The 24,592-nt window shown below is 43.1% G+C and overlaps 1 protein-coding gene across 1 annotated transcript; it reads right to left on the bottom strand.

Annotated features, from left to right (window-relative positions):
* Positions 1-10,482: 10,482 nt before the first annotated feature.
* RBX1 (ring-box 1) lies at positions 10,483-24,556 on the bottom strand. The gene is made up of 5 exons (XM_007053309.4): positions 24,342-24,556; positions 21,557-21,635; positions 13,878-13,948; positions 12,093-12,178; positions 10,483-10,661 (listed from the first exon to the last, which is right to left on the bottom strand). Exons 1-5 carry the CDS (start codon positions 24,453-24,455, stop codon positions 10,649-10,651), a joined length of 363 nt encoding a protein of 120 aa, XP_007053371.1. The 5' UTR covers positions 24,456-24,556; the 3' UTR covers positions 10,483-10,648.
* Positions 24,557-24,592: the final 36 nt, after the last annotated feature.

The raw sequence follows: 24,592 nt of genomic DNA, 5'->3' as shown, positions 1-24,592 counted from the left end.
TGCAAAACCAACATGTAGGGAAGCTATTTGAGAGTGTCCCTTTAAGAAAATGGACACTCCTCTCTTTATGTAATCACGAAGGGTGTGTGTATGTGGGGGAAGTTGCAGTCAGCACCCAGTGAATCAGAAAGCTCTGTTCAGTCAACCTGCATCATTCTTTTTCTATGTAAAGTCTGGTAAACTCACCTTGTTCACACACTTCCCTCCCAGTGCTGCATGTGTATGCAGTGAGAGGCATATCATGCTTACATGGATTATTAGGGGGAAGCAGATGTGCTTCTGTTTCCCAATGGCTTTTTCTGAAAGGCAGGAAGAAGCAAGAGGGTAGTGCAGTTTACCACTTTTCATCACAGCCAATCCATTTACAAGCAATTTCACTCCCAGACAATTGGCTCACTGGTGATTTCAGTCTCAGCCAATCCAGCTCCTTCCTTGAAGCTCCAATTACACTCTCAGAGGGAGCTGGTTAATTGCATGTTAGTGGCTGCCAAGACCTGCTCCTCTAATAAAACAAGCTGTTGGTTCTTTATACCAATGGAGAAATATTCAGTGGAAGCTAGCCCTTTAGTTTGTGCATGTACAGAAGAAAACTCACCTGGAAATAGTAAACCAAAATTGCATCTATTTCACCTCATGTGCCTTTGGAATTTGACAGGAAAAGAGATTGTACATTTCAGCAATAAAACAAGGAACAGTCAAACATTTCTGGGAGATTATAGCACACCTCACACTAAGGCCAGTGACTACCTGAGAAAAATTGTTCCTGAAACGACATACCCTAGATTTTCTTCATTGCTACAATTAAAGTGACAGAAAACGCTGCCTGCAAGTTATTTGATGTTACAGACATAAATGTGACAGTACTAACTAGGCACCTATCAGAGACAGGATTGGCCCAGCACATTTGTGGGACACTAACTATAAAAGTCCTCCAGGTCTCAAGGGCCATCACTGGAAGAAGCATTTCAAGTGAAGGTAGTTTCACATTCTCAAAGAAGGTGCAAATTATCTCTCTTGGTTTGATGATTCCAGAGGCCTCTGTGTACCACCGGGCTTGTCCTGATGAGAACACCCTGAGGCTATGTCTACACTATCACCTATGTCGGCAAAACTTATGTCACTCAGGGGTGTGAGCATTCCACCCCTCCAAACAACATGAGTTACACGGATAAGTGCTAAATGTGCACAGCGCTACGTTGGCGGGAGAGCTTATGTTGCTTGCAGGGGTGTTTTTTTTGTTTTTAATGCCGACAGGAGATCGCTCTCCCGTCAGCATAGGGCATCTTCAGTAGACCCTGTGGTGGCACAGCTGTATCGGTATGTGCAGCCATCTAGCGAGGGATTACCTCTCCCCAATTTTTGTACTACAGTCCTGATTTTCTTGGGGGCCAGGCAGCTGTTCCTGAAACTTACAAACTACCCAGAAACATTGGGGCGGACACAGGTGTCAATGAAAAGCGAAGCCTATTCCACACATTTCAGCTGGCTGTAGGCATTAGTGACAAGGTTACTAGCATCAGAAGAAATCCCAGCTTTTGGTACAAAGAACTTAAACGACTGCTCCTCACAAAAGGCAGCTTCATTCAGCAACAAAAATCCACTCAGGGCATCCCCAGTAAAACTGACTCCTTTTCACCATGATCACATTCCTAAGCAAAGGGCATGTGGGTGCTTTTCAGGCTACCCCCCATCCAGCCCCTGGCTGCAGAAGTGCTGGGAATCTGTGCATAGCTCCCCACTTTTTCCTCAAAGCACTAGAGGAAAAACAGTGTTGCTCTGTGTTGTTACTTCTGTCAAGCCCTGCAGTGTTCCCCTGAAAATGGAATGGAAGGGGTATCTCCATGCAATTCTGTTTGGGCCCTTTAATCCCAGCCTTCAGTACATAATGCTATTCCAGACTGGAGCCTCTTCAGAGCAACAGTTTCCAAAAATGCAAGATTATGCTGTAGTTTAGTTACGTGGATACACTTTTACCATTAACTCCCCCTGGGAGGGAGTGGGGAGAAACTTCCTGACCCTCCAAGCCGCACACAATCTTCAGAAGTTCGGGGCGCACCTGCCAGGGCTCAGGGGATTTTGCCCTGCGGGGTCAAGGGGCTTCAGCCCCACGGGGCATGCCTGCCAGGGCACAAGGCTTCAGCCCATCTCTTGCTGAAGCGCCAAGGCCTGGCAGCCACCTCCTGCGGAGTTGAAGCCACAAGACCCCCCTGGCCCTGCCTGCTGGGCAGAAACTTCTAGCCCCACCACTCCACTGCAGGGCAGAATCCCTGAGCCCCCCGAAACAGGCTGGTAGGCAGAGAATGCCGGGGGAGGACTCCAAGAGCCGCACTTTAACGATAAAAGAACCACATGCGGCTCATGAGCCACGGTTTGGCCACCCCGGAACTAGACTGAGAAGTCACCAAACTTGTTGCAAGGTTTTGCAGATGTTAAAAAGGGTAATTTAGTAAACCACTGTAGTCTAAAAAACCCCTTACTGTACAGTCACCTCATGCAGTGTCTCATTTTCCACTCTGTGACAGATGGAGTCACCGGGTCAGATTCTGGCCCCTACTCCAGCATATATAAGGGCTGTAAAGGAGCTGCAGCAGCTCCAGGGAGAAGGTGGTCCTATGTTACCCCTTTCCCTGCTGCCCCCAGAATAAAGGCCTGCCAAGGGTGAGAGTGGGCCTCCCAGGCATGGAGGAAGAGTACCCAGAGTACTTTGTACTAGAGCTATTTTGGGTTGCAGATCAGCCCATATGCAGTAGTGGGGAGGGTGCCATAAATTACTGCAGTCCCCAGAGCTGTTCCAACTTACGCTAGGAGTCCATCAACTCCCAGGGCAGGCAGAATCCAGGAGGCACATAGAAGGTTTAAAGACATCTTCATCCCCTTTCTCGGCTGCATCTTCTTTGCATTGCTTCCTAAAAGTTGTAACACAGAATCTAGCTCACTGTGTTTATCACTCCTCATTCTTCAACTAGCTAACCCTGCGTGGGGCACCATGTCACATTCACATGTGGCCCAGTCCCCAACTGCCTCACGATCCAACTCCACAGTATCACTCATGAGGAAATGGTAGGCAAAATACATCTCACTACAGCATATACATTACTTTCACTTGGTCAAAAAAAGGCAAGAAGAGGGAGTGAAGAAAATGTAAGTGGTGTCCAAAATGGGTTAATTTATTTGAGAAATGTCTGAATCACCTTCCTTTCTAGCACCTGGGTGCCAGAACATTAATACCAGACAGATCCCACCTGGGTAACTCAATGAATCACCACAGCCATTGCTTTCTGATTACATGGTTCCGTCAAAATGAGCATTGCCATTTGAATGGCTGTTCCTTCACCAGGCCCTGAAAGCTGAAGAACCCATACTTTGACATCCAGTTAGAGGAAGTGAATTCCACAGCGAGAGCCCTCTCCTGAGAGCACCCAGGACCATATCTTTAAAAGAACTTAGGCACCAGAAGTTGCAAGTTGGAGTTGTTAGAGTGAACAGGCCCTGGGGCAACAGGAGGCAGGGGAGGAAGGAGTCGGGGCAGCGGTGCTGCTGGGGCACAGGCAGATGAGGCGGCCCAGAGCTAGGGAGTTGGGGAAGTGATGCCATTGGCTCCCAGGAAGAGAAAAGCTGCTGCCGGGCCCAGAGAGCAATAAGAAATAGATGGCAGTTTCCCAGTCTTAGGGGCGAGGAGAGGGTAAGTGGAGTCTCCACCTGAGCAGACAGGGAGAGGTGTGCATTTTTGTGTGCATTAAAGATTGACTTATCACTCTGAAATTACCACACACACAGTGGCAGAGGAACAGAGGGGAGTTAGAAGATAAACTACAAAACATGAACAGGTTTTTTTTTAAAAAAAAAACAAACAAACCAATCACCTGACACTTCTCATGAGTTTTTGGGGCAACCTCAAGATTTATGTTCTCGTGAACTAGCACTCAGAATCCAGCCCTTTTGTTATATGCTTCCTGGGACTTACCCCCTTAAGCAGGCAGAGAGTTGCATTCTGGATTTAGCTATAGCTTCCAGATGGTCTTCAAGGGAAGTCTTACATAATGTGCTTTGCAGTAGACCAGACTGGAGATGACAAAGGTTTTGATAATTGTGTCACGGTCTGTATGAAGGAATAGGGGGAGCAGAACATCTGCTTGTGTTCTTACCCCAACAGCTAGGCGTTATCTGCTCGATGAGCAAGACAGGTTTCCTTACTGTGCTCCTCCTGCCACATGGGGTCCTCTGCTGGCACAATGTTTGCAGGAGGCCCGTAGAGCAGTGGATCTTGTAGTTAACACTCAGTCTCCCTTGAGATACATGGAACAGCTCATACCTCTCCTAGCTATTGTTTCAGGCTAGCTGCAGGCTCATGCAGACATCTCCACGTTACTTACACTTGGGTTGTGTTTTCAAGCTTTTCTTCACAACCATAAGGACTGACATTTTAATTTCTTTAAAACAAAAAAACAAACAAAAAAAAAGGAATTAAGATTCTGAATTCATCAGATGATTCCAGGAGCTGGGGCCTTGGCACTGCCCTATAATGCCTATGCCTTAATCCAACTGTAAGGAAGAAAGAAAGATTGCAATTTCTTAAACGAATCATAGCTGGAAAACACTTCAGGAACCCACTGCTGCCTAAGAATCCAAGAACAGTGGTGGATTGAGACCACAAAATATTTTTGCAAATGGTAGCCATACCTGCCCAATATGGAATGAACAGAACAGCAATACACATAATATTTTGCATCACTAATATCTTTAGGCAGAATTACTATGAATGGATAATCCCAGAAAACATTAAACAAAATTCCAGTTATACCATGTAGCCGATAGCATTGATTTGTATAGACCATAGATATTTTAGCTATTTTCTGTGGTGCCAAATATTCCTGTAATTTGTTTCTAACATTGTATGAGACAGAGTACAGGGCAGCAAATGTGACATGGTGGCTACTTGCATTTTGTTTTTCTTGTAGAGATTAATTTTAAATCTCAAAAGGTACAAATTGTTCATGGAAGAGCATAAAGTTTAGATCTGGCATAAATCTCTCTTGTATTGCATGATTCACCAAAAAAATGAATACATATGTTAAAAAAAAAATCTTCCTGACTTCTGGAGAGCAGGTGAAATCACATGCAATCTGCCCTGAAGATGCTGAATGTTGCCACACAGGGCTTGGAATCAGGTCAGTGGGACAGGAAGTGTCTGGGCAGGATGGACATCTGGAGGACAGGAAGTTATAGAAAGATTATGTTTGATCTCTTTATGACTCACCACAGGAACTTCACAGTTCAGCGGTCTCATCTTCTTAAGCCATTTTCATTAGGCACTGATTTTTTAAAAAACAAAACTTACAAAAAGCACTTACATTTACCCCATGAATAAATATTTATATTGAACTTTTCATCTTCAAAGCACTATAAAAATATTGACTAATTCTAACAGCACCCCCATGAGATTGTATGTATTATTTTCTCCCTTGTATAATGAGACAGCTGAGACAGAAGCTAAGGATAACATTTTCAGAAGACTGTGCAGACAAAAATGATTGTTTGGGTGTATAAAAAGGATTGACGATTCTTCTGGGTACATGTAGCATTTTCAGAAAGTGACCACCAGGGTCCCCGAGTGTCCATGCCCTTTCCCACACCTCTGTCCTTCCGTTTTGTTCCTCACTCCCACTCGTGGCATTTTCAAAAGCTCTAACAGTGATCACACACAAATAGGGACTTCCGCTCTCTGTGCTTCAGGAAGAACTAAACACCTCTCACAAAGATGCAGCACTCAGAAAGAGACACCATAACACACTTATTAAAAGACAACCAAACATTACAATTTTTCAGAGCTGCACAAGGAGGTAGAGCTACTGAGGGGAGAGACAGAGGGAGTGTGTTCAAGTTCCCAGCAGGTGGTTTTCATCCTTGGGGAGAAGAGTCATCAACCAATGGGCCCAACCCCAGGGACACAAAAGGCTGCCAACAGCACGGTCAGTTACACATACAAACACAAAAATACATCATCAGCTACACAACTGAGAAAGAGTAAAGGCTGAAAAAGAGCTCACAACAAAACATTTTTGCTGTTGTTTATGAGATGCTACAATAACGCCATTGTCTGAGGACTTGCTGTATCTTCCTCAAGTATCCATTCCACTTGAGGTTTCAACACTGCCCAGTCAGTGGAGAGAGTAGGAACCAAGGGCAGAGATGCTTAAAGGATGCTCCTGGAAGAAGAGAAGGGTGTCATGGGGGAGTAGATCAAGTGTACGCATAGGATATATTTGCATCTCTGGATCTTCAGTCTCAGGATGGTGGAATCAAGACTGAAAGGGGATAAGGAGGTTATTGCATGACATCCCCTGTTGGTAGCTATCTGCAAAATGGGAGCCAATACCAAAGTAAGCATGGAAGATGAAACCTCCTGAAGCAAAGCCAACAAGTGCCTTATAGTTCAGTTGACTGATTGGTTCACGTTTACTTTGATCTGTTTAGTCCTCCTGCAGGGAAGCTACAGACTCTTGAATGTTCCCATGGATGTTAATAATTCTACCTTTGTATTGGTAAATTGCCTCAACAAAGTCTTTTCAACCCTATTCCCATGTGCCTAGAGTGGAAGGGTGATTTGGTGTATCAGCATCCTCACCTAGGTGGAGGGGCATCTCCTTTTATTCCATCCCCATCACCTTGTAAGAGACAACAGAATTGAGACAAACCTGATAGGAGAACAATTCTGGACCACCCTTGGTATCGATCGCTGCAGGAAGATTTTTAGGTCATAAGGAGGCTACTGGAGGATCCACATGCTCACAGACAAGCTGTCAGTGCTGTCATCCTCCTTTGTTGGTCTCTTGTGGGAGCACCATGGAGGAACATGATTCATGGATGTTTGAGGCAACCCTTCTTCCTACTGGCTGACTATCAGGCAGAACAGCAGATATTGGAAGGGGACATAGGAGGAAGAATCATGAGATGGACAGCTACCTGCTCCACCTAGATCAGAAGAATGCTGGTGACTAAGGCTGATGGGGTGGAATGTAGAGTTTCCAAGGTGCCTGCTGAAGTGCTCAAACTATGTCCAAAGAATTAAAGGAGATATTCACTTAGGCCCAGATCCACAAAGGTATTTAGGCTCCTAGCTGTCACCGATTTCAAAGTTAGGAGTCTAAATACCTTAGTGACTCTGGGCCCTGGAAACTCCATTCACCTTGTGTAGTCTTCTATACAAAAGTGTCTACATGTCAGGACCTTGATAGTGACCACCACTAAATGCTTCCCCCAATTAGTGCAGTACCAGCAAGGAAGCTTAGATACTCACCATTGTCTCTTAAGGAATGCCTTTCAGCCAGGCTCCCAGGTAACTGGGAGCCACGGCCCTCTGATAAGCCAGCCTGTTAAGAACAGCCATGTACTTCATATATTTGGTTCCTCTCCTGGTCCCAAGGTCCTTCCTGTTTTCCCTTTATATCTTCATGCCAGCATCCAGCCCCGATCCCACGTTGTATTCACCTTAAGTCATTTACTCCATAAATGGGCTTTGACTGTAACTTATGTGCTTCAAAGGTTTTTTTGTTTGTTTGTTTTTTTAAAAGAAGTCTATTAACTTCAATCTGTCTGTAAAATTGCTTTCAAGTTTTCCATTCTTTGGCTTTTAAAACAAAACAGAGCTTCTCCGACCTGGTCAGGATCCTTCACAAATCCACCTCCTGAAATCCCACAAACTCAATTCTTCTGACAGTCAACAATGCCTCAATTTCACCATCTGTAATGTGGGAACAACATGGGGCCTCATGGGTAGTGCAGGGAGAAGAGACTGGTTAGTTAATGGTTAGTAGAGAGCCATGTATGTGTTCAATTACATAATTAACAATTGCTTAATTATTTCAAGGCAGGAGGCTCCTAGCAACCTCAACCAGTGAAGGATTCCTCATAACACACATACTCTCAGGGTCAAGGTGGCAAAATACGCCTTTTTAGGAGGAGGAAATGCAGCTATTTTAGCAGCAACTGCTGGAATTGGCAGGCTTGCCCAATATGGGTTGGTCAACAACAATTATCTGTTAATCCAAGAACAATGATAGCTAGCCTTCTTTCACCTACTGAAATGTGAGACTCATTCTCTTCTCCTCAAGGTTAAAATTAATCAACCTTGAAGGGGAGATGGGGGAAGAAACTTCTTACTCCCTAAGTTGCAAGTGAAGAATAGTATAACAGAGGGACCAGAGAACTAATCCACAGGGATCATGAAGACTTACTTTGCAATGGTAGGGCCCATAATGTGATTTCTGCTATCCTACCACAATGTCCCTGGTGTGAAAGCTCCCTGTCTGTTTCCTGGTGCTAGTAGCTTGAACTGGCCCTAGATCATTGCTCTATCTGGGGGGTGGGATACGGTGTTGATGAGAATAACTGAATAACTGCTCTCAAATGAGTCATTACACAGGAGCAAACAAAAATCTACCCTCTCAAAGTCAAAGACCGCAATCCCATTAAGAGGAAAAAAAAAAAAAAAGATTTCCAAAACAGTATATGAATTCTGTGATGTGGCTTCTCTTAGGAGCCTTGGACCCTCTGTCTCAGGCCTTAACTCCCGCTCTCTTCCTTTCCTCCAGGGTGGAATCAATCTAGTGACCATACCTGCCCCAGTAGGTCAGCAGTAAGTAACCTCTTCCTTTGAAAGGTATCACCTGCTGACAAACAATTCTGCCACTGTTACACATCTGCACTCAGCTCTGATTCAAAAAAGTCCTTGGACACTGAAAAACATGTCACTTCTAGGACCTGCATTTGCAACCTTCTGCTCGTTAGCACTACAGGGCTCTAGTGCAGGGGCTCTCAATCTTTCCAAACTACTGTACCCCTTTCAGGAGTCTGATTTGTCTTGTATACCCCAAGTTTCACCTCACTTAAAAACTACTTGCTTATAAAATCAAACAAAAATACAAAAGTGTCACAGCACACTTACTGAAAAATTGCTGACTCATTTTTATCATATAATTATAAATCAATTGGAATACAAATATTGTACTTACATTTCAGTGTATACTCTATAGAGCAGTATAAACAAGTCATTGTCTGTATAAAATTTTAGTTTGTATGAACTTCACAAGTGCTTTTTATGTAGCCTGTTGTAAAACTAAGCAAATATCTAGATGAGTTGATGTACCTCTAGTTGAGAACCAGCGCTTTAGCACTCAGCAGCACATTAGTTACTAAGCTTAACCACCCTCAACAACTGGCCAGAGAGCATTTGTAGAGATTCCAATGTAGCTCAACTGGAATAGATTTACTGTACACATGGTTACTTCCAATGATTAAACTAACACCTCCTGCCAAAGCTACTTGTTAACAGAGACTCAGTAGTTTAATTTTACTACACTAGAATAAGAAATCAGAGAGAAGCCAATGATCTGCAGTGGATTTTTTTTTTTTTTTAAAGCAGCATTGAGACACTAAAAAAATTTCAATTTAAAATAAGAGTTTTAGTGGGAATTTAGTACTTTGGGAAAGGTATGAAACTGACAGCCCTGGAAACCAAAGTCATTCATTTATAGATCTAGTACAGCAAGCAACAGCAATGTTAATTTTCCAGAATTACCACAACATGCCTTACTGCGAATGAGGTAGGACCACATTTTGTGATAAGATTTTCTCTCTATGGTCATGAGAGTCCTTGGCCTTTCTGCTGAGACTGAATACAGATGCCACATTATGATGATTTTATTATATGGATGGTTGTCAACTGGGAACCAGACAGACCAAGTTTAATATAGACCACTACGTAGTGATCAGATGGTAATGACTTTGGGTCATAAAACCCCAGGCTTGATTTGAACTGGGGATCTAGAAGTGAAGGTCATCCAGTTTTAATTTGCTCATTCACTGCCCCATTTGTGGCTTTGAAAACAATTTTGAACGTGAGCTACTTGAGGCAGGGACCTTATTTGTACTTTTTATTTACAAGTGTTTTATGAGTAGCAACATTTGAGAACCTGCACTCAGCTCAACACCACCAAGCTGAATGGGTTCAACGAACTGGGAATTATTAACGAGGTTTTCGCCTTGTAAATCATCTGTTCTACTTGAGTTTCATATCAGAAGCAATAGAAAGTAATTTCCATATGATGACAATAGGGACTTTGTATGAAATGATCAACTGATATCACGGTCTGCCTTCTAGCAGAAAAGTGTCCATCTCAAAAATACTGTCAGCACAACTAAAACCCCTCTGCTGGCCCAGAATTAAGGGCCAGGTCCTCCTCCCATTACATCTTTGCACTTACTAAATTCTGTGAGAGGTCAGTTTTAAATTGCTTGGTGAGAAATCAGGCATATTGACCAGGCAGGTTGTATGGGAAGTTCTGTCTTGTGGAACACAGGATAGTAGTCCCCAGAACTGTCACTAACACTAAATTGACTAATAAAAGCCCAGTTGGATTCCCTTTGAAGAGGATACCACCCTGTTCACAATCATTTCATTCATGAATACAAAACAAAGTTAGATGGGATGTTCCAACAATATTTTATTTAAGAGTATACAATATGGCAGCATTAAGATTAACGCAAAAAACAAGACATAACTAATTTACATAATTCCTAAAACAGACCCACTAACAAGAGGAGCCAATTACGGTGGTGACAGAAGGGTAAACTTGGTGATCATCTTTCCTTAGTGCCCATACCTGAAAATACAAATATTTGTTATGTTACCGTGCTTGTTATTTTTATACTGAATACCAATGTTGATTTTTTGGCACCAGCTTTACTCTCATGATAATATTTAATTCAATTAACATGCAACATACAAATATGTATTTCAACCTCAGTAGAAATATCAAAAAGCAAAGGTACCTATTTAACTTTTTCCTTAATTCTCCCAGACATTACTGACTAATTGGGGGGAGACTAAATAGTTTATCATTTCATGGACTTGTGACCCTATCGTCACAATCTCCTGCCTGAACTCCACTTCTCAGGTCTGTCCTTGGTATAGAGAGGCTGGAGTATATCATTACCCCTTATACATTACTAGGCATGTGTAAAATGTAAGCCAGTTCATGTCTCATACTGGTACCTAGGCATCTTAGTCACTAGCCAAACAGAATAGCTGCCCCATGAGTCCAGTTTTCAATTATGGCTGCCTTAAGATGTTCAAATCCTGCACTTTGGTGCTGAAGTTGTCACAGAAGCAGCCATTTACACAACTGAGTGCCAATTAATGCCCAAATATGGGACTGAGAAATTTTAACACTCCTGCTTTAGAAGTCAGGACAGTTTAAAGAGAATGCTCTTTTAAAAAAATCTGGGTGAATCTGTATCTAGCAAAGTAAGTGATTAATAGATAAATGATTCCGTTAAACCAGGCACAGAGTGGGGCGGGTGCTAGGTAAGCGTCTTGATACCATTTTCAGCTTACTGCATCTCAAACCCAACCTTCAATACTCCCTAGTATCACACTTCTGTACCCCCATATAAATAGGTCAGTGCCCCTCAATACTAATCAGCAGCTTCTCTAGCTATTCTAATGATGGGTCTTTAGGCAAGGCCATCAGTCTGGCTCATTTGCTTAGTGGTTCTGCACTGCAAGCAAACATCCACCAAGCCAAGACAGCTAAGTTAGTTTTAGTCATCTGTAACCTTAATAGGGTTTTAAAACAAATCTCAACAATGCAAGGTCAGAGTGACCTGATACAATTTTTGGCATCTTGACATAAACACAATACCCAGGTTTTGGAGCAATGGATTTAACCCAGGTTAGTTTCTGAACCCAAGTCACTCATGTGGAGCTCTGCTATCAGTGAATTTCACTTCTCTATGCTCTCTAGAGGAAAATGTTGATGTAGAGCTCCAGTTTATAACTGCTCTCACTTACACCAGGACTGTCTGGACACCCTTCAGAGCCCATAAACTCTGTTAGCAAAGATCGCTGTACAGTGACACAGAAAACTCCTCCTAGTAGGAACAGAGTATGCGGCCAAACCCCGAAATGAGAAAGATACCTGGGTGCTCTATCAGCAAGATCTAGCAGAGATTAACATTGCCTAGCACTCATCACAAGAGCCAATGGATGGTCAATAGTATGTTCCATGTTGGGAAAGGCACAGGATACCTACTTTTGGAACTCCCATTCTCTGTTGTCCAGTGGACACACCTGGCGAGTCTTAAGCCAACGAGAGATGCAGTGGAAGTGGAAAGCATGCTGAAAGAGAAGGTACAAGTTACATAGTTTCATAAGGTGCTGTTCATGAATCTCTTAATACAGAGAAATTAAAGCAATGAAAGTGTCACTATAAAAAAGGGTACACTGAGCGTTTGTAAACAAGGAGATGTGGAGAGCTGACTGAGCTCAATGATAAATGGCAAGGAAGAGGATGGTTTTGATCTGTTAAGAAAAGGAAGGGAAATATCAATGAAGTAGCAGCGAAGAGGCTGTTTCACAGCTGATGCTAAGGCAAACCACAGATTTCTGACAAAGGAGGGAGAGCAGGGTTCAGCAGCTGTTAGTACTAGCAGAGTAGAGGCCAATAGAGACATGTCTATGGAGCCAAGAAGAGGAATTTCATAGTGGACCAATACTTGAAGAACCAGAGAACGTCCTGAAGGGCAGGAATGATGGAGATGAAGGCAGAGGCTGAAGGAAGCATTCTGCAAGTACTCTGAACCAAATGATGTTTGAATACAAGTGACTTTGGGAGGCCAGATAGAAAGCTCTATTACATATTTGCTGCAGATGCTGTCCTCCTTTAGCTCCTTAAAAATTAGGGTCCCACTTATCAGTCCCATTAAAGGCTTATGTTGGGAATCCCAGTTCCAAACACTTAAGTAAAACACTAAAAGCCATGATTTTATCTTGCCTCTGTAGACAGATACAACTTTATTTTTAGCCTTGTTGAGGCACTATCTTGTTGTAACATGGCTCCACCACATAGTAGTGTTTGTAATGTAGCCAGGTCCAAGTCTGGCAAGAGTAGTTTCTTTATGCAACCCTTTAACTGTTACCCTGGACACAGTGGCATGCCATGACACTTAGTCAAGCAAACAATGCCAAACCTCCAGGCAAAATGGCATCCTGCATGTGTTGTGACCTAACACATACAGTGTACATGTGATCACACTGTGTGCAGGATGCCATTTAGTTCTAAAAAAAAAAAAAAAAAAAAAAAAAAAAAAAAAAAAGTATCCTTCATGCGTGTTCAGGGGCTGCCCAGAACTGTTCTGCAGGTAAAACCAGTCCTCGGGCATGCAATGCATGCCTTGCATACATACATACACAGTATGCCCTTGCCAGTACATGAGGTGGTGGGCAAATGCTGATTTGCATGCTTGAGTCTAGAGACATGGCTGGTACCCTGTCTGAAGGACAGCGATGCCTCAGCAAAATGGGAAAATCTGAAATTAACTGGAACAATTTTTAAATACAGAAACAAACCCTCTAGTCAAAAAACTGACCCTCCACATAGGCTTGCACATCGAGAAATCGATGTGTTGGCATCCAATAACACTTTGTTTTCTGAGGATGGGACAACTCCCAGCTATGAGCCTGTCCCTTGAATATTCAGAGATATTCACATCTCAAAATTAAATTCCTACAATATTGCCAAGCAACAAGGTACAGAGGTATTTCTATCCTTTACCCCTTCCTTTTCTGTATTCTCTTTCTCCCAACCTGTCTTGTTCTACACATTCCCAACCCTCATTTTTCCATTTTCTTCTTCCCTTCTTCTCGTCATCTCTCTACGTCACAGTAAGCATCCAGGGTTTGAAAATTCTTTCCTAGTAAAGAACTATGACACCATCTTAATGTATTAGCTGACTTTCTCTATTCTGATTTTGAGTAATAGAAAAGAGGGGACCTAATTTTTTCATAATAGCTGGTTAGTGAAAGCAGTTTGCCTTACATTGCAGACACCCCATGCGACAGTACACTCTTCAGAGGTAGCCGATGCCTGGTTAGCTTGACATTCTATACCTGTAGAGAAAGATTAAACACATTCAGAAGTGGGACCCTTTCTACTTGTAACAATCCTCTTTACTACAATAAATGAGGAAAAATACCTGAGCTCTTTGTTTTGTTGGACTTATTACAAACAAGCAGAGTGTTGGAAATCACTGGGTTTAAGTAAGATTTTTTTCAAATTGGGGAGGGAGGAACTAATCAGTTATTAATGAAGACAGATGTTTTTGTTCACTTTCTTAGATTATTTTGGGGGTAGGAGGGGGGAATTGTGTAGGAGTACCTATATCATCTGTCACTGAAATGTGTCTGCTTTCCAAATTGTAAAGACAAATATTTCTAATTTTGTCATACCAAAGTCTGTTTGGCTTTTGAAGGGTTTTTATTATAGTTATTATTGTTACGGATTATTGTATCAAAACTGTGAGGAAAGATTTAGTTAAGAGGAAGATTTGCAATACAAGATTCTCTATTGGGACTGCCCTCTCCACCTCGTTCAAGATATTTGGTTTGTAACAATCAGTGCTTGTGCAAATTTATTCATGTAGCATGGACCTTGGCCACATCTTTGTAGCCTTGTACCAGATAAGCACTTCCAAAGCTACATGGTACAGTGCATGTTAAATATTACTTAACAGTAATCTCTTATTCAGGTGTTAATATAGAGAGGGAACCTGCAAAGACTGTCGTAAAAATGCCCAAAGAACTTCTCAGGTGGCATGAAAGGAGAAGGGAGGGGAAAAAGAAGGAAGAGGTCAGCCCCAGATTTTCCATTCTAGAGTTGGACCTCTCCAATTAGAGTACTTGTGGCACCTTAGAGACTAAAATTTGTTTGAGCATAAGCTTTCGTGAGCTACAGCTCACTTCATCGGATGAATGCATCCGACGAAGTGAGCTGTAGCTCATGAAAGCTTATGCTCAAACAAATTTGTTAGTCTCTAAGGTGCCACAAGTACCCCTTTTCTTTTTGCGAATACAGACTAAACACGGCTGCTACTCTGGAACCTCCAATTAGAGTGTAATCTGAAATAAAATAAGCAGTAAGGACGAGATAAAGGTAAATATTGCCCCTTCCCTAGGATATTATACGGTTTTGATGCCAATGCTTAAAGCACCCCCCCGACAAAGGATGCTTCTGCAAAGCGGTAGAAGTCAAGCCCACATTGTTATTAACAATTTTGATAGGTAACCAGGGGACAGATCTTTTTCCTACCAAGGAAGAAGTTGAATAGGCTACAGTACTTTCTGAAGTTAGTTTGTGTCTGAATACACTTCAGGGATATAGAATTTGACCCACCAAACCATGGAGGATTTGGATGCTTTCAAGCCTACGCATTTATTGTGGAAACTAAGAAAGATGAAGTTTTACTGCATTGATCTATTCTACTGAAGTCTGTTTTAATTGCTCTTCTCAGATTTATCATACATTTTCTTTCAGGTGTTCAGGCATTAGACAAACAAGAGGAAGAACAGTTTTCTCATGAGGTATGAAAAGCTAAGTTAACGTTGGTTGTGAGCAACTATCCATACCAAGTTATGCCTAGGGATTTTCAATACCACCAGGTAATCTACTACAGATTTAGGTAAGATTTCATTTGTCACACACTTTCCACAGTCACATCTTTTCACGAAAGTCTTAGGTTCAAAATCTAGGCAATCACATAAGAAATTCAGAAGAGCTGAACACCTGAGTTCTTGTTGCTGATCTTTCAATCTTGACACCAATGGAACTGTGTCCAAATTCTTTAGTTACTCAAGAAGGTGGAAGGTATTCAGGAGGCTGACAGAGCTTTGTTACTTTGGAGAATTGCCCATTGGTTTGGAATTCATCATTTCAGTGCCCAGACTCAGTCTTACATAGTTAGGATTGGGAAGCAGGAGCACATCCTGGGACAGGAACAGACAGCTGCAACAACTTTTCTTTGGCCAATTTGGGGTGGCAAATTTAAAAAACACTGTAATCAGTCATTCTTCCTAGGAGCAGAAGGGGGAACCACAGACTTTATTCAGTCATCTATGAGCCAGTGTCCGTTCCTATTAATCTTTGACCTGCTTCCCTCGTGCAGAAGAGTCTTGCCTTCGCATTCCTGCTTGATACTAATAAGTCAAGCAAGGGATAATGTAGTTGCTTGGATATCAATTAGTCTACTTCTTGGGGGTTGGGGACCATTCCAGATAGTCTGTTGATGCAGTGTCTCCATAAGAACCCCTTATGTTGGGGAATCTGGCAGACTCCATCCTGAATTTTATCTTCTTAGTGGAACTGTTTAGTCTCTCAAGGTCTAAGATGGCTGAGATTCCATAAGATCTTTTTCTTACTATGGATACTGAGTAGATCTCTGAGCATTTTTCATCTCGAGAGAAAGAGTTCAATCACCCATAGTTATAGGAGGTGAGAAATTACCTTCAAAGGATGATTGTATGCTGACTTCTGGAGACTGAAAAATTAAGTGAAGGTATGTGGGAGAGCCTGATGCTCCACAGAGCATCTGAACTGCACAATCACGCATACCTCTCTCCAAAATCAACTGGGACCAATGCTCTGAGAATTAGGATATCTTGCCCTAACCCTATTTCTGCATGGAGGTAAGATGGCTCTAGTCATACTTACTGTTTGGGCTGTACTAGCTTCCCTCAGACATTTCAGAGGTAATGCCTAGACCCAGAACATTAGTCATCCCTTCCCTGCTACCTTTGCGATGGGTAAGGATTAAACGAACTTCTGCTCCTTCCCAGACTTTGAAAAGCGAGGAGAAAATGCTTTGGTATGTCCATAGTATTGGGTATAACACATCAAGCTTCTCTCTCAACATATTCCACCTGATAATTCTAAGGCACAAAGAATTTACTTTGAATAGTTATCCACTGTCCAGGGCTTAAACCAAAGTTGACACCTGCTCACTAAATTAGCTGTCATAGCTCTCTGTGTCCCTCCCCATGTCTGCCCCTCTCCCCCGCCCCAGTCCAGGGTTCCATCAACACGAACGCAGTATAAAAATTTATTTGATTTGTTGTAGTTTGTGGCAAACTCCTCCTTAGCATTGGATAGGAAATATTTATCCTTGGTTTTAGCCTGTTTGTCTTGTTTTGCTCGCTTGATCTTGACATCCTCTTCCTTCCTCTTTGCCATTCCAAATATTTACGGAGGAAAGAATCTATCTTACTTCTCTGGCTTGGGGTTATGATTGTTTGCTCCTGAGGAGAAGTTAGAACTTGTGGAAGGTGATTAGGATCTAGAACACTTTTGCCATTTTGAGGTGATCATGGTTATCTACAAAGTTCTGTCTCAGCTGGTGTTCTGGCTCAGGTTAATCTGTAAGGATGCATAGGTTTTGAGCTCTGGTGGTCCGCATCATTCAGTATTAGAATTGAATAGGAAGCGTAGGGGAAAGCTTCCCTGAGTGTCCAGATCTTCCTCTTGGGAATAAGATGGGTCAGACAGGACACCAGATTCCTTGGCAAATAAAATTACTCACTTAAACCTGAAGTAGGACCCTGGAGCTTCTCTCTTCAAGGGGAGACTTTTCACTTTAGAGCGTGTGTATGTATGTGAGTGTGTAAAAGGAGTTTTGGACTTATTCCTGAAGAGCTGTTCATCAGCAAGTATGGTCCATACTGCAGAGTCCCAAACACTTAAGAGGTCAGACCGCTTGCAGAGACATCTCTGGGGGAGCCCTGGGCTGGTGTTGGTGGATGCAAAGGCCCCCCAAACGAGCCATCCAGACTGAACTCCTTCCCTGATAGGGCAAGTCTTGGCAGGCTGGAGGCAATCATAGACATACGCTCATTCTTTAGCTCCCAAGGCAGCATCCTTGCAGATGGATCACCTCTTGACCTTCTGCTTCTCCACGTTTCCAGCTCCACCATGACAGACAAGGGGTTAACAAAGGGAGAGAAGGAGCTCCATTGGTGGCCTCATTCAGGGAGCAAATCCTGAAAATTCTGCCTCTGTCCCTCCCCCCCCCCAAGCAGGGGAGATTTGCTGGCTGCTGCCCCAAATTAAACTATAAAAGCAGAGATTGTAGTACATAACATGGGAGTGCTTAACTACTTCTCTTTGCTAGTGGCAGAGAATCTGAAGTGAAGGCAGAAGGGGTGTGGCAGAGACCTGGAGTTTTGTGGACAAGCATGAGCTATCTGTAGTATTTGAAAGAAGTGCCGCCCAAATGTCTTGCACTAGGGGAGTGGTCAGGATCCCACAGTAAAAATGTATTTCAGCATTTCTCCAGTAAGAGACCCCCTTTTGTTTCCTCCACTACTTTGGCAGCCTTCGGTATGTTAATATGGAAAGAGAAGCAACCTAAGATTCAATTTTCTCTCTAATAATTGCTGACAGAAAATAAGGCATGGTTCTCCTTTATTTGCAGCTATATTAATGGACCTCCAAATTAATACTTGTTAAGGTGTGGCTACCCAGGAGACTCCTCTTTTTTTCCTCCCTCCTTTTATTATTTTGAGTGGCTCCTTTGAGCAACAGTATTGTGAAAATACACACTACATGGTGTTCTCTTTCTCCCTGCAAAGTTGCCTTCTAGAATTATTCATGGCTTCAAGTACTGTACTGCATCAGAAGTCAGAGATGGAAGAAACAATCAAGTCAACTAATCACCTTACTGCTAGTGCAGATCTGTTTCCTACAAAGTTTTCTAGGGCTTCCCCAGTCCAGTTTTTAAAATTTGGCACAGGAGGGGATTCCACTATGCTCTTTGGAAGACTATTCCAGTACTTCATATTTACAATACTATATATTTCTATTGGATTTTCTCAATATTTAGTTTCATTCTTCTGCTCAAGGTCATATGATCACTTCTAGTTATAATCCCCTGTACCATATTTCTTTCCTCCATTAGTGTTTACACCATCCAAATATTTGTAGACAGTTATGTTCCAGGCTTAGTCATCACATAGTCAAGCTATTCACAATTACTTTTTAGTCTTCTCAAATTAATCCCTTCAATCCCTTAAGCATTGTGTGTCTCTTCTCTGGACTCGATCCTGTTCGTATATATTTTTGTGGTTATGAGATGGCCAAAACCAATACAGTATTGCAGGTGCAGCGTCACCAGAGTTGACCAGACAGAGGCTTCTTTAATAGCTCAATGTATGCAGCCCAAGACTGCACTAGTCTTTGTTAGTATATTACATTGCAAATTCATTACAGGAGGAGGCTGGTAATACTGCATATCATTCACATTACCAGACATTTCTTATTATATTTCAAGTTGCCTCTAAACTTTGCCAAACCTTACCTATTTGAGCTGAAATTTTACATGGCAGGTGTCTACCTCAGGGTGCTTTCTCCCCCCCCCGCCCCAATTTCAGCCAAAATGGTTCAGCTGTTTGAGAACAAAGCTAGAGGAAAAATACATTTTGGTCATATTAAAACATTTAGAAAGTGACACAAAATTGTTAAAACACTAAGGTTAAAACACTAAGAGCTAAACATTCAAAAGTTAGGAAAAGCCAGAATGAAGGCTGTCTGTGCAACCTTTAATTCAGCCCTCTGATACAGCTTTTAATTACATGATCATGTACTTTTTTCCACCCCATAGGACTCCTGCCTCATTCAGTGCACAGGATAGACTTCTGGCATTTCCTAATTTTTTAGTGCTTGACTTCGCAAGCCAAATGTTCTTTTAATGTAGTTTGTGTGTATAATATTTTAATATTCTGCTTCCTATTACTCATAGCTCTTTCAACATTCCTGCTTTCCAGGTTTTCCCTTGCCATTAAATATGTTTCACATACCCTAATCCCAAGTGTATTACCTTGCATTTTTTAGAAGTCTCATTTTGGTGGTCCTGCAGATATTAATTTCAGTTTCTGAATGATTTCTGACCTCTCAGTTTACTATATGAAAAATTAAAATGCTGTTTACTTTCTTCCAGATTAATTATGTTAAATAAGTCCAGAACCAACACTAATCCTTACAGCACCCAGTTAGACACTTCCCCAACTCTGTACAAGTCACGTATCACTGTTTGTTTGTATCTCAGCCCATTTTCATGTGAGAGTGCCCCTATCCAAGCCAATATGAATTAATTTAGCAAGTAAAAAATTTGTTAAACATAATTAAGTGCTTCCCCAAAAATCAAGTTATTACATCAGGCTCCCTTCAACCACTGTTTGTTATTCTACTTGCACAACCCCTCACCTGCCTCCCCCAAGAAGCAATCCACTGTGGTGTGAGTTTTTCTAAACCTGTTGCTGCTTATCTTCTAGATGTAATTTTTTCCTCTTAGTATTTGGTCCATTATTTTATTAAGGCTGACATGAGACTTATCAAGATAGTAACAGCCAGGATCATTCTTTCCATTCCCTTCCCCACAAAAATTTCTCCACTCTTTCCCAGTTCTCCATGATTTCTCAAAATAAATGTCAGACCTGACCAAATACTGCATGTTAGGTCTTGGTATGGAAGACCATAAATACTTTGGGGGTAGGTCAGTTGACTTAAGTCACACCAAGTTCCACTGGTTTATATAAACAGAATTTATTCCATGAATTAAAAATTATGTTAACCTATGGGATTAAAAATTATGTTAACCTGAGGACCAAGATTTGCTCATGCCTATATTCTAACTAGGGCCTCAAATGTTTAAATGCCCCACAGGTGTACTTTTTATTTTACAAGACTAAAGATAATGAACAAAGCAAGACCAGCCTTGGAAAACTGTTCTCACAGGGTTCACCTAGAGTATGCCAAATATTTTTTTGTCCATCTATACTAAGGCAAGGGTAGGCAGTTAGATTTTGTGCCTCTGCTAACACTCAATTCTGATAATCTGTTTTTGTACCCATTTTGTAACTCTTTGCAGAATTGATACGAGTGACTGATCTGTGTTCGCGTGTACACTTCATGTTAGAAATTTTTTAAACTGAACTCCAGTTTAATACTCTTCATATGGAGTAAGTGTTTTGATGTTTATTTGTAAAATTAAGCTTATTGTACAGTGTTCCCAGATAAAGCAGAACAGACATTTAAGGGTAATGTTTGTATTGTTCAAGTATTTTTGATTGTTTGGTTTGTCTATTCTATAACAAAACAATCCACATGCCTCTGGATAGCCACCACACAATTCCAGATTATAATACCCAGCATGAGGTAGCTAATGCTATCTTCTGTGGAATGATACAAATTGAGGTTAGTGGTCTGACTGGACTCTTGGTCTGTCAGTAATTGTATAAGTATTGTGTGTCATAATCTTCACTGGTTTAATGCAAGAATCAATAATCAATTTGGGTTTTCTAATTAGTTCAGTTTATACATGATTCCCACCCCTAAATAATCTCATCTCACCTTTGGCCCCTCATCATTACTCCACCTCCCAGCACTTCTTTCCAAACCCCTGCCCAGCCAACACTGCCTCCTGTGTAGCAGTGTGATACCAATTTAATTCTTCAATTTGTCCCTCTTTTAAAGTGGGGAAAAAAGGGAAATGCGGTGGTGAAGGAGATTAGATCCTGGCCTTTAGACATTACTAAAACACAAGCTTGCAATTTTGGGCTTTGAAAAAAACCTCACTCCTAGAGGTGATTTTGGCTGTACATCACATCTGTGAGGGAACTGCCATGTCTGAATAGCCATAGTGCCTGTAATTTCCCCCCACTCCATTTACTTACACAGATCCATGATATGGTTCCTGCAAATGGCACAGTTATCAACCACAATGTCCCAGGCCCAGAGAGCTACTGCATTCCACTACAAAGAGAAAGAAGAACACATTTTCTATTGAAATTACAGTATCTGTCAGAGGATTCCTTCCCCCCCACCCCCCGTTGCACTATTCCTGAGATCCCAGCTCTTCAGAGCACAGGATGGGGAGATCTCCTTGAAAACCTACCACCACCACTCTTTGGAAAAGGTAGAGTTGCTTAGGAGTAATGAGACACTCCTGAATCCACCCCAAGACCCAAGCATTTCCTGCCAACCCAGGAAACAGCAGAAATTTATTTATTACACAAGAAATATAAATATAAAACAGATTCCTAGTTAGGAAAGATGTAGTCATTTACCTACATAAGCCAGTCACTCTTAAATATAAGTCCCTTATTTTTACTAAAACAAATGCAACCGTTCATATTTCTATTCAAGAGATCTGAATCCCATATCCAGGTGGGTCTTTTGCTCCCCAAGCCACATCCTTAGTACTGATGGAATGGACGGAAAGCGTGCACCTTACTGGAAGTCCAATCCAGATATCCTTGACAAAACAGAAACTACCACCATTAGCAGCAGCCCTACCAATAAGTCACCACTGCAGAACAATGGGAACCAATTACTTGAGACAGTTTATATGCCTCCCTGCACTGAAGTTCCTTTTTTCAAACACAATAGGAGCTAGCACAAAGAACTGCAGGGCACATCTGAGGATCCAATATGGGTGACTGAATAAATGGCTGTTGGGTTTTTTTGGGGTGGGGAGCTAAAAATCGCTTAAAAGGTGAGATCTGAGGTGTCGTCCCCCCAAAAAAAGGGACTGACTTCCATGATCACAAAAGCCTACAAGAAGAGGGTCTGCTATGCATTTAAGGGGACAATATTTGAAAGAAAAAAAAAAAATCAACACAGGATTGGAACTCTTAGCCAAATGATACAGAATTATAACAGAGTGCATCCCATCCCCTTCTCTGGCCCCCAAAAAGATTCAATTAGAAGACACTTCATAATTACACAGGATACCAGAACTTGGTTGCCTGACATTGTGGGTGGCAAATATAACTCTAGACCGACTATGTCACAGCAATATAAGTTAGAGATTATTGTCTAACTCCCTTTCCAGTAAGTGATTGTTCTCCACAGTATATATTTTCCTGTATACAAGCATATCAAGTGATGTTTCCATCACGTCTTCTCAGAGTCCACCCTATCAACAGATGTCACCATTAGTAAGTGTTTCCTGATACTTGTCCTAAATGTCTCCTTACTTGCTCATTATAGCTCTTTGTACAAATTACTTTTCCTCCCCTCTCAGTGTTTTCATGCTGCATAAACTGCAGGCCCAGATTTCTGACCGCTGCTACCATTAAAGTGTTTTTCTAAACTGAGAAGTAACAATGTAAACTTGTAAAAGCCTTCTTACTCAGGAGACATGATGTATCCAAGTCACAGCTATTAAATTTAGAGATAAAAATCAGGATTTTATTGCTTATTTTACTTCTGTCAGATCAGTAAAGCCAATATAGCTACAGGGGAAGGCAGAAGATGATCCAATCAACTACGCTACAGTTAGAGAGTCTTCATTTCTGGTGATGTTGTATTCATGCCCACTGGGCAAGGCTGGAGTAGCCAACTGGCCTGTGACTAGAAGCTCTGACTGGAGTCACGAGATCTCTGACATCAAGTGTTGCCAGGGGAGGTCATGTAGGACAAGCTTCACTCAGCATGAGCCAGTCTTACCCACAATCAAACTCACATTCACACACACTCCTGGAGTGCGGCGGCCACTACTTCTGTCACTCAGGTGTCTGAGGAAGGTTATGAGAGGTCCTGAGCACCCTTTTCACTTCTGCCCAGTGGAGGTCTCCATTGGCAAACTTCTCGCTGGGTTGACAAGAGAAACCTCATCATGCAGGGCCCACTCCTGGGGTGCCAGCGCACCCCTGGCTCCCTGACCCTTCGTTTTGGGGGTTGAATGAAAGGAGGAAATGAGACAAGACGTCCTTCCTCCTGGATGGGCCCCAGCCAGCTTCGAGGCAGAATCCAGGGGGTGGAGAAGAGGAGCCAAGGCCACTGGCAAAGGCGCAGCAGTACTGTCCGGGGGTCCCCTGCACCACCCCAAAGACTAGACCAGGGTCAGGAAGCAGGAGCCTTCAGCCTGTCAGCAGACCCCCCCCCCACACAAGAGAGGGCTCCCACGTCTTGACATCACCAAATTAAGCGGCAGCGAGGCCCCGTCACGGGTGGCTCCGTGTTGGGGCAGGGCTACACCAGAGACCCCAGGCAGCCGGCATGCAGCCGTGTCCCCGGTGCGTTACCTCGCCCCCCGCGCGTCCCCCCACACCTCCCCGGCCAGGCCGCGGAGCATCGTCCTGACAGAGTTGGCTGAGCCGAGGCGTCGCCCCGCCCCCATCCCTCCCCGCCTGCCACCGCCCAGGCCCCGTGAAAGAGCGGGCGCCTCCCTGACACAGCCCCACCCCTTCGCCCCTCCCCGTACGCCGCTGTCACCCGGCAACAACAGCGCGACTGATTGGCCCCTCCGTCCCCCACGTACAGCGGCCCCGCCGCAGCTATTGGCCCCGAACTCCGCCAGAAACCCAGAGCCCCGCCCCCTCCTGAGTAGCGCGGAACCGGAGACCCGACCCCTGAGGAGAACAAGACCCGCCCCGTCCTCGCCCCGGAGCGACCGGCCCGTTCGCCTCTATGTCGCCCCGCAGCTGTCAGGGTGTCGCCCCCCAGAGACCGCACCTTCTTCACTTCGAAGCGCTTCTTACTGGCGCTGCTATTGGTGCCGCTCGGGGTGTCCACATCCATCGCCGCCGCCATTTTGAATACACGATTCCAGGTCCCCTTATTGCGCATGCGCGGGACAGGGGACGAAGACTCGCGACAGCCTCCCTTTTCCCTTCCCCTCGCCCCTCCCCGCGAGCAAACAGGTGTGTGTGGGGGGCGGGGGTGAGAGCAAGGAAGCGTCACACGACACTGGTCTCTTAAAGGCG

This window comes from Chelonia mydas, chromosome 1 (genome assembly GCF_015237465.2).
Source record: "Chelonia mydas isolate rCheMyd1 chromosome 1, rCheMyd1.pri.v2, whole genome shotgun sequence".
NCBI classification, from domain to species: domain Eukaryota; kingdom Metazoa; phylum Chordata; order Testudines; family Cheloniidae; genus Chelonia; species Chelonia mydas.
The sequence above is the reverse complement of the archived record's forward strand: the minus strand, read 5'-3'. Positions and strand labels throughout refer to the sequence as shown.

Coding starts and splice junctions, on each gene's coding strand:
- RBX1 (XM_007053309.4), bottom strand. CDS start 24,455: ATGCGCAATAAGGGGACCTGGAATCGTGTATTCAAAATGGCGGCGGCG. Junction 13,949..21,556: donor GAACCATATCATGGATCTGT/GTAAGTAAATGG, acceptor CTTTCTCTACAG/GTATAGAATGTCAAGCTAAC. Junction 12,179..13,877: donor TCGCATGGGGTGTCTGCAAT/GTAAGGCAAACT, acceptor CTTCTCTTTCAG/CATGCTTTCCACTTCCACTG.